We start from the raw sequence: 17,868 nt of genomic DNA, 5'->3' as shown, positions 1-17,868 counted from the left end.
CTAGTAAGTCGAGCTTATCTAACACATCTTTCGTACGCACCGTTTGATATGTCGGATAGAATACCTGCATTAACCCGAAATTTGTCCCCCATAACCTGTATGGTATGGAATATACAAGGGACGGGTAATAAAAATAAGATTAATGCACTTAAGGAAGTGGTTAGAATGTATAAACCTTCTATAATTGCTCTAGTCGAGACACATATGGTTGGTGAGCACGCTCTGAAAATACAAAAGATTATTGGATATAATGGTCACTCACGAGTTGATGCGAATGGGTTTAGCGGTGGTATTTGGTTATATTGGAGACCCGAGTTCGTTTCAGTCCTGCCTATTAAGGAGCACCCACAATATATCACCATTGAAGTGTCGAGAAATGGAGATATACCCTGGTTCTTTTCCGCAGTCTATGCTAGCCCAAACCCAACTAATCGTGTTGAACTTTGGTCGGAACTGGAACGTTTTGCAAGGAACAATAATCACCCATGGATGTTAGCTGGCGATTATAATGAAACACGATCTTTAAATGAGCGACACGGCGGTGATAATAATATGGCGCGTAGGTGCGAGCACTTCAACAATTGGATAGAAGATTGTCAACTCATAGAACTCGAATTCTCAGGCCCTGCCCACACATGGTCTCGAGGGAATTCCGAAACAACAAGGCAAAGTGCTCGCCTCGATAGGGCACTATGCAACAGTGAATGGGGTACATTGTTTGGGGATGCTGCGGTGAGACACCTTCCGGCTTTCCAAAGCGATCATTGCCCATTATTAATATCCCCTAACGGTTTCGCTCCTCTCAACTCGGTCCAAAGACCGTTTCGTTTTCAAGCAGCTTGGATGACTCATGAGAATTTTTCGTCCTTCATTGAATCGAGTTGGGAGTCAGGCAACAATTTAGTTACACAATTGTCTAATCTTTCTAACAAGTTACAACGATGGAATGAGGATGTGTTTGGGAATATTTTTAGACAAAAAAGGCAGCTGCTTGCGAGGATAGAAGGGTGCCAACGCATTCTTTCGAATCAAAGACAGAGTCACCTAATCAAATTGGAGGCAAAATTACGAAAAGAATTAGATGATATCCTAGAAAGGGAATAATTACTCTGGTACCAAAAATCACGGGTCGATTTCATTCGAGATGGCGATCGCAATACAACCTACTTTCATGTCAGTACCTTGGTTCGTCGGTGGAAGAACCGAATTAATACTCTGAAAAACGATGATGGAGTCTGGATAGAAAATAACGAAGAGATTAAAAAGCTTGTGGTGGAGTTCTATAAGAAACTTTACACTGACGATACCCCGGACGACTTTGATGCCGATATCCCATACGATCTGTTTCAAGAGTTCAGCCATGAACACTGGGTATGGCTAAATAAATATTATTCAAGAGCTGAAATTGACAATGTGATCATGCATATGGGATCACTTAAAGCACCAGGACCCGACGGATTTCAAGCTCTTTTTTATCAAAAGCAATGGGATATAGTGAGACGGGATGTTTATGATATGGTTCTGAAGGCACTTGAAGGCAAGGGCATGCCCGACAATTTAAACGATACCCATATCGTTTTGATCCCTAAAGTCCAAGCCCCGGAGCATATCTCTCAATTTCGACCCATTAGCCTCTGTAATGTGGCGTACAAAATTATAAGCAAGACCATTGCTAATAGAATTCGAAAGGTATTACCATGGCTCATATCAGAAAGCCAAAGCGGGTTCGTTCCAGGGAGGCAAATCACCGACAACATAGTCGTGTTCCAGGAAGCGATTCATACAATGAGAAAAAAGAAAGGCAGGAAGGGCTACATGGCTTTAAAAATAGATTTGGAAAAGGCATACGATCGTCTCAAATGGAGTTTCATTAGAAGAACTTTGACCGATATGGGTATCCCATTACTAATGATAGATACGATTATGGAATGTGTGTCTACACCGACAATGCAGATTCTATGGAATGGTGAAGCAACCGAGTCATTCAAGCCTTCACGCGGGGTTCGTCAAGGAGACCCGCTGTCCTCCTACCTTTTCGTGATGTGCCTTGAAAAGCTGCACCAAGCAATAGATATTCAGGTACGTAACAAGAATTGGCTTCCCATTCCCGTCTGTAAAAACGGACCCAATATCTCGAACCTTTTCTTTGCTGACGACATGGTCTTATTCGCGGAAGCAAGAGCAGACCAAGCCCATGTCATAAAATATGTACTTGATAATTTTTGTCGCGCTTCGGGGGAGAAAGTAAGTGTGGCAAAGTCGAAACTATTCTTCTCGGCAAATACAGAGGAGTCGGATAAGGAAGAAATCAGGAGTATACTGGGTTTTGAAGTGACTAATGATTTGGGTACCTATTTGGGGATGCCAACGATTAATGGTCGCGTGACAAAAAATACCTTTGCCCATCTCGAAGAAAAGTTCAATAAAAGGCTAGCAGGATGGCAGACAAAACATTTATCGCTTGCAGGCCGGAATACATTAGTCCAATCTACTCTCTCTACTATGGCCAATTATAGCATGCAGACAGCTAAAATACCACGTTCCGTCTGCGACAATCTAGACAAGAAGACTAGACGATTCCTATGAGGAGGAACAGAAGAACAATGAAAAATCCACCTTATCTCTTGGGAAACGATACAAAAGCCCAAAGCAAAGGGGGGGTTTAGGCATTCGATCTTCACGACAATCAAACGCAGCCTTTCTCACAAAGCTCGGGTGGAGAGTCTTAACCGAACCAACTACTCTATGGGCTCGTGTGCTCATAAACAAGTATTGTAATGGGAGGTGTGACGTTGATATGTTTCAACCCAAGCCAAACATGTCTAACGTTTGGGCGGGTATAACCTCGCAAGCTAAAATTATTAATCGGGGAAGTACAGTTGCAGTGGGAAACGGTCGAAAGACCCTGTTCTAGGATCACTCATGGGTGGATGAAGGATGCTTGTCGGATAGAAATACACAGCCAATTCCGGAATCTATCCTGGGAGCTACGGTGGCCGACATGTGGGACGAGTCCTCGGGGTGGAAATGGGATAGTTTCTCTAATTATTTATCCCGTGAAGACCTTCTAAAAATCGCAGCTTATTCTTTGTCCCCGGAACCTTATATAGAAGACTCTCTATATTGGAATGCCTAATCGAGTGGGAAATTCTCGATAAAGTCCGCCCTTACTCTTATCAAAGCAGCGGATGCTCCACCAGAAACGGAGACCATGGCATGGCACGTAATTTGGAAATTACCCGTTCAACAACGGACCCGGATGTTCATATGGTTAGCGGCCCATGGTCGTTTAATGACTAACTGTAACCGAGTTCGAAGAGGCCTTCATGACGACCCAATCTGTCCACGATGCTTAAACGCTGATGAAACAACGGACCATCTCCTCCGCAAATGTCAATTCTCTACTGAAATATGGGCACAACTAGGTGAGAGTGCTCATTCTCCAAATTTTTACACTCTGACTTTTAACGAATGGGTCTCGAAAAATGCTAGCAATAGCATACCGTTTGCCACTCATGATTGGTCTATGAAATTCGCTATAACATGTTGGTGGATTTGGCGCTGGAGGAACAATGTTACCTTTGGGCGAGCTGACGAAAATCCAACGGACCCTATTGGTTTTTTGCATAGACACTTTGATAGCACTAGAAAGGCCCTCGACCCTTTCTCCCTTCTTATTCCCATACCCGGTACTGTCCATGAAGAGCGCTACATCCGGTGGAACCCTCCCCCCCATGATTGGCTTCTACTTAATACTGATGGCGCATCTAAAGGGAATCCGGGGCCGGCGGGATGTGGTGGTATTTTGAGAGACGAGACCGGCAATTTCATACAATCCTTTTATGTATCTTGCGGGTACTGTAATTCAATGAGAGCAGAAATGAGAGCATTGATTACTGGTTTGGAGCTTGCTCGATCTCTTGGAGTGCACAAGCTTTTGGTTCACATGGATAATGCACCATGTGTAAGCTTTGTCCAAGAGGAACAACTCATAAGCAATAGCCTTCGACCTCTCGTACAAAGATGCATAGCTAGACGGCTGGAATGTAAAGATTGATCACGTGTTTCGGGAAGCTAATCGAGCTGCGGACTGGCTTGCAAATACCGGGATTAATTCGAGCACTACGGTGTCATACTTCGAAACTCCTCCTGATGGTTTACGGTCTATTCTCCGCGAAGATGTACTCGGGGTAGCAATACCTCGTATTGTCCGTTCTTAGTTGTTTGCTTTCTTGGGGTTTAACCCCTCTTATGCACCAAAAAAAAAAAAAAAAATAGATAAACCCCACAAAAATATGAATAACGTTAGAGAGGTGAACATTGGAGGAGGTCCAACGTCTAATATCGGGCCAAATATCGTGTCGGGCCATGCCTGATCCAGGCTCGTGCTTGCACGGGGATTTCACCAAAACCGCGTCATGACCGGCCTTCTACTTGGTCGTGCTCGGGTCGGGGTCAGGCCCAAATTACTTGCTCTAGTCCGTCTAAATGTCTAATCCTACGTTTATTTGTACACGTTACGTGGTCTTTAAAGAAAAAACAAATATAAAAAGAAAAGTAAAAGAATTTGATCACATTTTTACTCTAATTTTGTTCGATGTCCTCTGATTCTTATTACTTCATCACTCTCTGCAGGTAATTTCTTCTTTCATTCCATGCAATAACTTCATGTTTAAACTCAATTATTACAATTTACAATTGTTTGATTTTCTAATTAAATGTTTGATCAAATTAATCGAGAAGCGGTCGTTGATTATTATACTTTGTAGAAGTCCAAATTGACCTACCCTTTTGATTTTAATGTTGAATTTGTGAATTGGGGTTTTGGGTTTTGGGTTTTGGTTAAATTTGAATTTAATTCATGGGTTATTTGTTAGGATTCTATTGATGATTAATTAGTGAACTGATGGCTTAGTAAAACCGTATTGATTGATGCTTGTTTATGGTATCGAAGATGTCTTAGCGTAATGGTTAAGATGGAGCACAGTGGACATTAAGTCCAGGTACGAATCCCCCTTTCCCCATGTACTGTAATGCCCTGGTCGATCATTTGACACCGGAAATTGGATGATCACTGAAAATAAACAAGATTTTCATCTTGGGGTTACTTTTTATTAAAAAGTTTTTAATTGGACGTCTGAATAACAACCCAAACTATCAGGTAAGACCGTTGTACGGTGGTACAAAGTTGTAGGGTGTACTATGGGTTTACGACTGAATAACAACCCAAACTATCAGGTAACAACCCATGCAAAGATTTTCTGGATGGCTTGCCGGAAAACTTTGGTGCTGACTCTAAGTTGCAGGTGACCATAATCAACGCTGTTGAGTTGCTTCCAGAATTATGGAAGCTTACCGATTGCCCTCATGACGTTATCTTGTCTTACCGCCGGGCCCTCCTCCACGGCTGGAACCTAGATGCCGAAACTGCGTCTAGGTTACAAAAAGACTTTGCCGTTTACCTTTTATATAGCGGAGTAGAAGCAAGCCCCCCAAACTTGGGTTCCCAGATCAATAAGTCATTTGTACCTCAAAGCAACTTAGAAGAGGCGATTCTACTGCTAACCCTTCTGTTGAGAAAATTTACTTGTAGGGTTATTGAGTGGGACCCCTCAGTTATGGATCATTTGTCATTTGCCCTCAGTGTATCAAATCAACCCAAAGCATTAGCCTGGGTAATAGAAGATTTACCTGCTGGGAGTATTGAGAGAAAGGAGGTTTACCACACTCTAGCACTTTGTTATCATGCACACGGTGACAATTTTGCTGCTTTGAATCTTCTGAGTAAGCTTTTGCATCATTCTGAGGAACCAAATCATATTCCAGGATTGCTACTGGCGGCAAAAATATGTAGTGAAAATCCCAGCTTAGCGGAAGAAGGGATCACATATGCTCGTAGAGCCTTGGCTATCAAGGACGATGCTTGTCATAATATAGTTCCCCGTATACATTTTTTCCTGGGTATTTTACTGTCAAGTTATGCCAACTTAGCAATCTCTGAGCCCGAGAGGATTGAGAGGCAGTTAGAGGCTGTTCAGGCACTAGAATGCGCTGTAAAATTAACAAATCGTAGAGACTCTACATTTATTTATCATTTGAGTCTAGAGTATGCAATTCAGAGAAAATTGTATCTTGCACTTTATTATGCAAAGCTTTTGTTGAAGTTGCCAAGTGGGAATGATACTAAAGGATTGCTGTTGTTAGCAAGGATTTTATCCGGCCAAAAACGGTATGATGATGGTGAAAGAATCATAGATGCCGCCCTTGATCAGACAGAGCAAGGGGAACAAGGTGAACTTTTGAGAACAAAAGCTAAACTTCAAATTGCTCAGGGTTGTTTGAAAAAGGCGTCTGAGACATACTCACAACTTCTTGCAATTCTTAAAGTTAAAAGTAAGAGCTTTGGATCTGGGAAGGTATTTCTTGGAAACTATTGACTTAGCTAATTTATTCATTTGCCTGTTATGGTAATCGAAAAACATAGTTTTTGAACTATAATGTCAATTGTTTGGGAGCACTGTGCACTTGTATGTGTGTGTGTGTGTGTGTGATGATTTTATGTTACTCCGTGCATATTAAAGGGTTTTCTGATAATGTCTTCTTAATTGTTACTTCCCATCGGATATTTCACATTCATATTATTCCAAGAAACGAAAAGAATAAGACATAAGGTTGCTGAGAAGTTCTGAAAAATGTTGTTTTCTTTCAGCCGAAGAAGTCTAACTATATATTGGCTATTTAGGGAAACATGGTTTCGGTCAATTAGCACATACATCACTCTTTGTTTGTATCAATTTCAAAGCCTTTGTTCTCCTTTTTTTTTTCCGACCGAAAAACTTAGCTAGCACCATTCCCCGGAGTTTCTAATAGCTCTATGTCCTACATTTGGGCGGGGATATGTTAACGTTTGACTTCTGCATGTTAGAAATGTCACTAGTTCTTTTCGTTTGTGGTTCATTCTAGCTACTATTCAGGCTTATTTCTGTAAGTAAATCCGTGGTAGTCATTGTTGTTGGAATAAAATTGCAGTAACAATGAAAAAGAGAAGAGATAACCAGTTTTGTAGTGACGTGGTAAGAGAGCCACTGCCTTGAAAACTATATTTCCGGTACGACCGTGGTGGCGATCGTGAGATGACCGTAGTTCCCAAGGATTTACACTACGCACTCGGACACGCCCACTCGAGACCGAGAGCATTGGGAACGACTGAATTTTTCTTTACCCAGAAATTATGTAGAGAATGAGAAGAGAAGAAGATAGAACTGTGAGATGTGTGTTTCGGAATGAGAATAGCTGGACTATTTATACACGAAAATAGTCAGCTAAGGAGCCAAAAACGCAGCAGTCAAAGATCGCAATTAAGGAGAATTAATCAGCGCATTAATCACCATTTAATTGTGTTTGACTATGAACCTGGACATTTCGCACCTTGCATCTGGACACTCCAAAAACACGCAGCTCTGGCCCAAAAGATAGGCACAGCCCGCCGCAGGCGATTGCCAAATCCCAAATCACGAATCCGGATCCGGGCCAGGCTCGGGCACGCGCGCGCGTGTGCGAGCTGAATTAAGCACCTCGCAAGGCTTCCACAAAAGCCTCCCATGACCCACTAGTGATATGGCATGAGAAGGTTTGTTATATAAACACAAGAAACAAGCCTTTCACTACCAATGTGGGACAAATGAAAAATACTCAAGGCATAAAAAGCCCCTATTTTCCAACAATCCCCCACTATGGGCGCCACAGAAAGAGAAAGAAGAATTCCTGGGTAAAGGAAGGATTGGATACTTAGGTATCAATATCTTTCGATTTGAATTGACACTTTAGTGAGATGAGGAAACAACTTACTTACAGCGAGAGAATATCTTGCGATTTGAATTCCTAGTGAGCTTGGTCGATACCCCCACAACACATATCATACCTTCAGAATTATGATCGTTCCGCGATTTCAAAGTGCAACGCGCTCTTTTTAGAGCATTGCGTTTACCTCGGTACTAATAGATGTGTTCAGAAGACTTCTCATAGTCTTTATAATCAACACACCTACGTAGGTGGCTCAAGTGCTTCTCAATAGCACTTCTCGCATGAGCCATTAAGGACATAAGCCCAACCTTATGTATGATTCATCAAGTGCGTCTCAAAAGCACCACCAGTTAAGGCTATGAATCATATAACGCCATAGGAATAGAAACTTTAGGCCTAGTCACTCTAGACTTAAGGACTTAAGTCCCATCTCCCTCGATGTTTCAACGACTAGTCTCCTAGTCAATCCTTTAGTAAAAGGATCAGCCAGATTGCTTTCGGACTTCACATAGTCCAAAGCGATAACTCCATTATCAAGGAGTTGTCTAACTGCAGCGTGCCTGATTCGAATGTGTCGTTTCTTAGCATTATAGATACTATTCTTAGCAGCACCAATAGCTGCTTGTGAATCACAATGTAAGGAGACCGGAATATTTTGTCCCCCCCACATTGGTACATCTGCCAACAGGTTTTTCAACCAATCAGCCTCTTGACCTTATGTAGAGAATGAGAAGAGAAGAAGATAGAACTGTGAGATGTGTGTTTCGGAATGAGAATAGCTGGACTATTTATACACGAAAATAGTCCAGCTCAAGAGCTATGAACTCCGACTCCATGGTAGAGCGTGCAATACAAGTCTGTTTAGAAGACTTCCACGATATAGCACCTCCACCCATGGTGAAGACATAACCACTAGTAGAACAGATCTCGTCGTTACCTGAAACCCAATTTGCATCACAATATCCTTCTAACACAGCAGGAAATTTACTATAATGCAAGCAAAGGTCAACTGTTCCTTTTAGGTATCTTAGCAAACGACGAAGAGCATTCCAATGTTCATTACTAGGGTTATGTGTGTAACGACTCAGTCTACTAACTGCATAAGCAATATCAGGTCGAGTACAGTCCATAAGAAACATCACACTACCTAGGATTTTAGCATACTCTTCTTGGGATACACTCTTACCCAAGTTCTTACATAAGTGTATACTAGCATCGTAGGGTATCCTAGCAGGCACAACATCAAAGCAGTTAAACTTTTTCAACACTTTTTCCACATAATGAGATTGACTTAAAGAAATTCCTTTAGAGTTTCGAACAACCTTAACTCCTAGGATTACATTGACTTCTCCTAAGTCCATCATCTCAAATTTTGATGACAAAAATTCTTTGGTTTTAATTATTACTTCCAAATTATTACCAAGTATTAACATGTCATCAACATAAAGGCATATAAGCACACAATCGGATTCTATTACCTTTGAATAAACACAAGAATCGAATTGTTTACCATAAAGCCATTACTTACCAAAGTGTTGTTAAATTTCTCATACCACTTTGTTTAGGTGCTTGTTTGAGACCATATAGTGATTTATTCGGTTTACACACCTTATTCTCTTGACCCTCTACCACAAACCCTTCAGGTTGCGACATATAAATCTCTTCCCTTAGCTCACCATTCAAAAAGGCGGTTTTGACATCCATCTGATGTATAAAAAGGTTATGAATAGCGGACTAAGGCGACAAGAGTTCTAATAGTCGATATTTTGGTCACGGGTGAATAAGTATCAAAATAATCAATATCTTTCTTTTGTGTAAAACCTCTAACCACAAGTCTAGCTTTAAATCTTTCTATTGTACCGTCAGGTCTCATTTTCTTTTTGAAAATCCATTTACTCGTAATGGGTTTACTACCTTTAGGTAAATCAGTTAACTCCCACGTCTGATTAGACACAATAGAATCAAGCTCACTTTTAATAGCATCTTTCCAAAAATTAGCATCAATGGATTTCATAGCCTCATTGTATGTTTTCGGATCATGTTCTATTAAAAATGCTGAAACAAACTCATCACTAGCACAAACAGTGTAACCATGTTCAGACAGCAATGTTGAAACAAAATCAGGTCCAAAGTCCTTCTAGGTTCAGCAACATGATCAATAGAAGTGCTACTACTAGCATGTGAAGAGATATCAACAGATGTAACAGGAAAACTAGGAGATGAATCAACATTCTTCGTAATGGAAAAACATGCTCAAAAAAAACACAAGATCTCTAGCTTCGGATATAGAACGATCACTCAAAGACATGAATCTATATGCGAGAACTATTTTGAGCATAACCTATAAAAACACAATCATAGGTTTTAGGTCCAACTGTAGGTCTTCTAAAGTCAGGTAAACCCACTTTAGCTAAACACCCCCATACCCTTAGGAAGCTCAGGTTAGGAGGATAGCCTTTCCATATCTCGTAGGGTGTCTTGTCTAACTTCTTATGAGGTACACGGTTAAGAATGTGACAAGCCGATAGAATTGCTTCCCCCACATATCCTCGAAAGGCGAACTTAAAAGCATAGCATTCATCATTTCTTTCAAAGTTCTATTTTTCTGTTCAGCTACTCCATTAGATTGAGGTAAGTACGGTGGACTAGTCTCATGTATTAGACCGTTTTTCTCACAAAACTCGGCTAAATAGTTTGATTTATACTCGCCTCCTCTGTCAGACCTTACCCTTTTGATTTTTCTATCAAGTTGGTTTTCGACCTCATTCTTAAAACTTATAAACGAATGTTCTGCTTCATCTTTTGTCTTAAGCAAATAAACACGGGTGTACCTTGAACAATCGTCTATAAAAGTGACATAATAATTTTTACCACCTCTACTTGCAACATTTTGAAGTCAGCTAGGTCGGTGTGAATTAACTCAAGAAGACTCGTTTTCCTAGTGGTAACTGGTTTACTAGGTTTCTTTGTGAATTTAGCCTCAACACAGCTAGCACATTTAGAGAATTCTTGACTCGTCAAACTTGGAATTAAACTCATAGTTCTAAGTTTTTTAATATAGTCAACATTCACATGACCTAATCTACCATGCCAAACATCAATAGACACAGCGATATAAGCAGAAGTAGAAGCAATATTATTAGAAAGCGAATCGGTGTTCAATACAAAAAGACCCCGGAAAGATAACCCTTGCCCACAAATTCCCCATTACGCGACATTACCACCTTGTCAACCTCAAAAACAAGTTTATTGACTTTGTTTAATAAGGCACTGAGACACAAGGTTTTGACGTTACGAGGGTACATACAAAACATTATTTAGAGCAAGTGTTTTCCCGAGGTGAGTTTGAGAAAGATCTTGCCTTTGCCTTTGATCGGTGCGGATGAAGAGTTACCCATGAAAACGCATTCCCCATCGCCTACCTCCTCGAACTCAAAGCAAATAACCCCTTATCGGACTGAGAGGTGTCTAGAAGCGCCGGTGTCCAAGACCCATTCGGCAACATTACCCACCACATTAGCTTCCACAACCACAAAGCGACAATGATGTCATCGATTCTGACATTGGCTTCAGCAGATTTCTTTTCGGAGCATTGGTAGGCTTTGTGACCGGCTTTTCCACGAGGACATAGCAAACAATTTGGCCCTTTGGTTTCGAATTTTCGCCCTTTGGTTTGGTATGCTTCCCTGGACCATTTTTCTTAGCAGGACCCTGGTTCTTCCCCTGACCAACCTTGGCCTTACCCTTACCCTTGAATTTTTCAACATTGGACGGACCACTCGACTCAACCAGATTAGCCTTGACAGAATCATTAGAAGCATTTACAGACACACTAATGGTTTTGTCTTTGAGACGATTTGCCTCCTCGGTCCTCATGTGACTCACTAATTCTTGGAGGGAAAGGTCTTTTTTCTTATGTTTCAGATGGTTCCTATAGTCAGACCAGGAAGGGGGAAATTTTTCCAGTAACACATTTGCTAGAAAAATCTCATCTAGTTTCATCCCTTCATTAACTACGTCAGCACAGAAATTCTCATAGACATGAACTTGTTCCATTATAGGTTTGTCATCTACCATCTGGAACCCCAGCCATTTCCCAACGACATACTTCTTTTTACCCGCATCATCAGCCTCATATTTTTTCTCAAGTAATTCCCATATGGTTTTAGCAGATTTGTGAACCATAAACAGGTCAAATAGGGTATTAGTCATAAGACTAAGGAGGTGAAACCTAACTGTTTTATTATCCTTATCATATTTTTTAATAGCCTCTTCATTTGACTTAACAGCATAAATTACAGGAGGGGTTGTCTCAACAGACGACGCATCGATTTCGGTTACAGCAGCATGAGGGTCAGAAAATAAAACGTAATCAATTTCATATTGCTCAAAAAACATCAGTAACTTTTGAGACCAACGTTTATAGTTCTGGCCATCTAAGGGTTCGACTTTTGACAAATCAGGAGCATTCTTTGACATGATCGACATTGTTACAGCAAGACAATATAGTTTTCAAATTGTTGGAATAAAATTGCAGTAACAATGAAAAAGAGAAGAGATAACCAGTTTTGTAGTGACGTGGTAAGAGAGCTACTGCCTTGAAAACTATATTTCCGGTACGACCGTGGTGGCGATCAGCAGATGACCGGTAGTTCCCCAAGGATTTACACTAATGCACTCAGACACGCCCACTCGAGACTGAGAGCATTGGAACGACTGAATTTTTCTTTACCCAGAAATTATGTAGAGAATGAGAAGAGAAGAAGATAGAACTGTGAGATGTGTGTTTCGGAATGAGAATAGCTGGACTATTTATACACGAAAATAGTCAGCTGAGGAGCCAAAAACGCAGCAGTCAAAGATCGCAATTAAGGAGAATTAATCAGCGCATTAATCACCATTTAATTGTGTTTGACTATGACCCTGGACATTTCGCACCTCGCATCTGGACACTCCAAAAACACGCAGCTCTGGCCCAAAAGATAGGCACAGCCCGCCGCAGGCGGTTGCCAAATCCCAAATCCGGGCCGGGCTGGGCTCGGGCACGCGCGCGCGTGTGCGAGCTGAATTAAGCACCTCGCAAGGCTTCCACAAAAGCCTCCCATGACCCACTAGTGATATAAACACAAGAAACAAGCCTTTCACTACCAATGTGGGACAAATGAAAAATACTCAAGGCATAAAAAGCCCCTATTTTCCAACAATTGTGTCTTATTGCTAGGGCCTTGACGACCAGGATCAACAATTACAACTGCATACTTGGGTTGATCTGGCTTGCTTTTACATCAAGTTGCCACGCTGGAGCGATGCTGAGTCTTGTCTGTCTAAAGTCAAGGCCATCAGTCCTAATTGTGCCTCCAGATGGCATACGCTAGGTACGCATTATCCTCTTGCGTTATTTTCTACACCTCTTTCGTTGATCTACTCTGTATAATTTACTGTCTCAATTAAGTTTTTCGATTAGCCAAGACGTAAAAGTTTAGTGAGTAAACAGTCTACCACATTTCTTTTCAAATTAGACGACTTCGAATGTCGCCTTGGACAGACACTACGGTTATGATCTTGTTTGCACTAAGTTGAAAGTGAAACAAGCTCAATTTAAACTTTATAAGTTGTAAAGATATTATGGCGGACCGTGGTGCTTGTTGGCTTTCCTGCGTCACTACCCACCTAGTAAAACCCTCGCCTACACTTGAAAACTACCCACCACTGGTTAAAATTTCCAAAATTCATCCACCTCAGTAGATAAAGAATCCAAACCATCTGTTCCACTGAGTAAAGAATTGAAACCATATCTGTCACTCTGCAGTGGTGGAGCTGGGGGGCTAGCAGGGACGGTCGCCCCCCGTGGCGGTTGAGCTTTTCGAAATTTTTTTAAAATTTTTCGAATTTTTTTTAGCGTGCCTTATATTATTACCCATACGCCCCCCTAAGCTCAAATCCTGACTCCGCCACTGCCACTCTGGGTAAAGAACTGAACCAATATTCTCCTCGCTCACGCGTTACCCCGTCTAATACCCACCAGGCCACCACTCATAACCAGCAAGTACAAAATATAATCCTCATACTTTCCTACCTCCCAACCCCCACCAAAAGACAAATGTAACCTGCCATCTTGGGTGGGTGCGGTGTCCGGTTTAAGTAGCCCCATGGACATCCGATCTACATATATTCTTACGTTTCACTGGAGTGGCTTGCTTAACTAAACCTTCTTGTGAAAACCTGGAGTCGGAATATTGTTTTGGAGTTCTTCTAGTGGGCGACATGTTTCTAATGTACCTATTGAGCTTTACTTCCTTCTCTGGTGCATCACCCGATACTGAATCAGGAGCTGTGATAAATCTTTACAGGGTTGTTTTATGAAGCAAAAGGACTTTTCAAAGAGGCACTAGATGCTTTCCAGATGGCCTTGAATATTGACCCTTGTCACGTCCCCAGCTTAATCGGATCAGCTATTAATCTCAGACAGTTACACAGCAAGTGTAATTCCGTTAAAAGCTTTCTGATGAACGCACTCAAGTTTGATAGGATGAATCATGTTGCCTGGTTTAACCTTGGCCTTCTCTGTCAATCAGACCAAGATTCATCTATTTCTGAAGCCGTGGAATGTTTTGAAGCCGCAATTATCCTTGAGGAGACCGCTCCTATCGAACCCTTTAGATGACCCACATAATTTCCGATGCCTCTTCTTTTTAGGAAGAATACGGAGTTTTGAGTTTTGAGTTATCTTTCGTGTTAAAAGGGTATATATTATATTAATATAATATTTTGTACGTAACATATTGTATATCGGGTAATTTGGTTGTAAATACATAGTGTGGTGGTTCGAATATAACGGGATCTTGCAATTTAGCGAAAATAATGGATACTGTGTGATGAATTCGCGATAGAGGTAACATTGAGCTCTGTTCACTTCGGGCTAGCTTCATGACATCTTCAAAATATGTGAGCGGAATTTGAGAAACGTAAATAATTCCATGAACAAGATTATGAATGAAAGATCGCAAAAAGAAGAAATACTTGAAAAATTTTCCTTTTATTTATCGTCACACCAACAACAAAGAATAACGGGTTTACAGGGGCTCGAGTTACTTAAAACATGAACAAACAATAAAACAGGAAAGCAAAACAATAATACAACTTTAAACAACTTAATGTACGACCGTCTCACACAAGAACTCGAGTAAGTACTGAATTCAGTCATGACAACATGGGTAGGATGCGGCGACACTAGCAGCTTGACGAGACTTGTTTCGACCTTGAGTCCTTTCCTTGCTGAATACGGAATTAGGAGACTTGTTCAACCTCTTAATCAAACTCCTCATCTTAGCATCATCAGCTCGACGCTGCGCAACGTCTTCAACAGGAACAGCAGCACCGTCTTTAGCAGTCCAAGTTTTTCGCCATGGAAGGTATGGGTTTTGATGACGAGGCTTAGGTGGTCTATAATAATTCCCGTTGTAGTAATACCCCTCATCGTCGTAATTATCGTAGTCTTCTTCTTCTTCTTCTTGGTGTTTCGGACATTGCTCGTTCTTCGGAATAGCCATTATCATCGACATGTTTGGAATTTTGATTAGCTTTCGATGTTTGTTGTGTTTATGTTTTGAGTGTTTTGTTAACGTAATATATATAGCAAAATTAAACCGACTTTGAACTCAATTCTATTTGTTTTAAGATATGACTAGTATTGGTGCCCGGCTTCGCCCGGACTACCTTTACTTACCATTAATTTTTTTTTTCATTAAATAAAATTAATTAAAGTTGCATAACCCATAAATTTATCTTTAATATATTTCTTTATGACATATCCTAAAATTACGATGAAATAAATTTTGAGACAAATTCACTACTCCCGCTATTAATATTTTACTCTTATTAATGAAACAATAGTAACAACATTTCACTACTTACCCGTAATCATTGTTACTTTCACTACTCCCGCCGTAATTATTGTTACTGTCGCTACTGCCGCATTAATATTGATAGTTTCACTACTCCCGTCGTAATTATTGTTACTTTTATTATTGTCGTATTAATATTGATTATTTCACTACTCCCGTTGTTGTTTCTACCACTTTCACTAATCTCGCTGATAATATTGTTACTTTTACTATTCAAATGAGTGATTACTATCTGTTCCGGGTGTAATTCCAGAGCAAGTATTGTTTCCACCCGTGGCTTGTAAAATGATGTCCTTGCTTGAATCCTCCTTGCGGTCTCCTGAAACGATGAACAAACTGAGGGCTCGGCTTTGGCCGAGCGTACTCACTCCGACGCTCAAGTCAGTAAACTTAGAGAGGTAAGTTGTTGCTTGGCTAAATGTATATTGTAGAGAGATAAGGAAGATATTACCAGATGAATAGTGATTCTTAGGTTAAATTGTGGATCCTTTCCTCAATGAAGGTTGAGGAGTATTTATAGACTTTCACCTTTTGTCACGTAGTGGCCAAGTGGCCAAGTGGCTTAGCAGGTGGAAAGACCGTTCTACCCTCGGCCGATGGACCCATGGCAGGCCGACCGAGGGGTCTTGGATATGGGTACGCGGATATGTGCCCCGGCTGGCTAGTTGTCTTAGCCGGGACCCAAGTGACAGGTCGATAGGCTGCATCGGCTAGACTGTCTAAGTCGTTGACTTTGCTGTGGATATCTTTGACCTTGCTCAATATGTTGACTTGGTCAGCGGTGCAGAATATGCCCCATCAATTTGCCCCCAGCGTAGTCTATGACGTGGTATGAGCTCCGATGTATGTTGAGCGTATATTCTGCGCAAGTAATTTCTGAAAATTTTTCTGCATCGGCTTCTTCTACTGTATCGGCTTCTTCTACCGTATCGGCTTCTTCTACCTCGGCCTGGTTCTTATTAGGCCGTACCATATCCCCCCTCCACATGGATGTGTAAAGGGCATCCGATGTGGAAAAGAAAGTGACGCTGGCCGAGACCAGGGTTGAGAGTGCCGGTTGTTTTTGATTGCCCCCAGGCCGGTGCTTCCTAGCTTGGTTGATCATGTGGCCGGCGGAGAGCAGATACTTAGGAATCTGTTGAGGAAGATGAATAGGCAAAGAGATATGAAGGGGCGTGTTGAAGACGCTTGGTCACTGTTGCATTGATTGACGTTCAACTGTTGCAACGATTGACATTCCGTGGTTGCATGTCTGACACGTGTCTGTTCGCTGATTGACTGACGTTTCATGGGCTGTGCCCTGATTGGTTCCTTTTCATGGGCTTTTCCCTATAAATAGGGCAGTTATTCCGTGAATTTGGCCACCAATTTCATTTTCTCAAATTTTTCTCCAAAATCTTCATCTCTCTAAACTTTCAAGGGCTTTCTTTTCTTCTAATCTTCAAAGTCGTTACTCCGGCGAGTGTTTTTCTTCAAGGTAAACAAACAAATTTTCTTTTATTTTGTTAAGTAATTGCTGTGAACATGTCTTCTGCTGACGCCGGGACTAGTACTTCTGCGCCGGGGGGTTCCCCGTCGCGTCTTGACGAGGAGGGGATACTAGATGCCATCCCGCTAAGGTTTGGGGGCCCTAGGTCTTCTTCTCCCGTACTTGATCCACCAATTTTGGAGGAGTGGGAGGATGAGGATGATTATGCTGATGATGTTGATGATGCTGATGATGGTGAGAGGGCTCCTTCTGATGGTGAGAGGCGGTCTATCCCGGATCATGGCGAGGCCTGCACGACTGGTCTCGACCGTGTCTGGACAAATAAATTCGCCAGCTGTTCCGGTGAGACTCTTTTCGGAGGTCATTTCTCCTTCGGCGAGGGGTAAAAAATTGTTATCCCTGAGGAGGGTCAGGCGGTCTGTTGCCCTCCCCCGGGTCATATCGGCGTTCATATCAGGCACCTGGAGTATGGGCTCCGGTTTCCTTTGAATGAACACGTCATGGCCATCATCAAAGCTATGAACCTCGTTGTGGCCCAACTGCATCCGTTGGCCATGAGGACGATAGTCAGCTTTGTGTGGATCTGTCTCTTTAGGGGGGAGATCCCAACGGTTAACTTATTCCGCCGCCTTCATCATCTTCGGCCGTCAATCGCCGGTAAAGTGGGATGGT

The 17,868-nt window shown here is 41.7% G+C and overlaps 1 protein-coding gene across 1 annotated transcript; it reads left to right on the top strand.

Annotated features, from left to right (window-relative positions):
* Positions 1 to 4,641: 4,641 nt before the first annotated feature.
* Positions 4,642 to 14,725, top strand: LOC141612375 (protein NPGR2-like). The gene is made up of 4 exons (XM_074431137.1): positions 4,642 to 5,238; positions 5,307 to 6,416; positions 13,025 to 13,178; positions 14,154 to 14,725. The coding sequence occupies exons 1-4, from the start codon at positions 5,203 to 5,205 to the stop codon at positions 14,465 to 14,467; spliced, it is 1,614 nt and encodes a 537-aa protein (XP_074287238.1). The 5' UTR covers positions 4,642 to 5,202; the 3' UTR covers positions 14,468 to 14,725.
* Positions 14,726 to 17,868: the final 3,143 nt, after the last annotated feature.

The sequence above is a fragment of the Silene latifolia genome, chromosome 11, assembly GCF_048544455.1.
Source record: "Silene latifolia isolate original U9 population chromosome 11, ASM4854445v1, whole genome shotgun sequence".
In the NCBI taxonomy this organism is placed as follows: domain Eukaryota; kingdom Viridiplantae; phylum Streptophyta; class Magnoliopsida; order Caryophyllales; family Caryophyllaceae; genus Silene; species Silene latifolia.
Note: the sequence above shows the minus strand (reverse complement) of the source record. Positions and strands in the feature narration are given on the sequence as shown.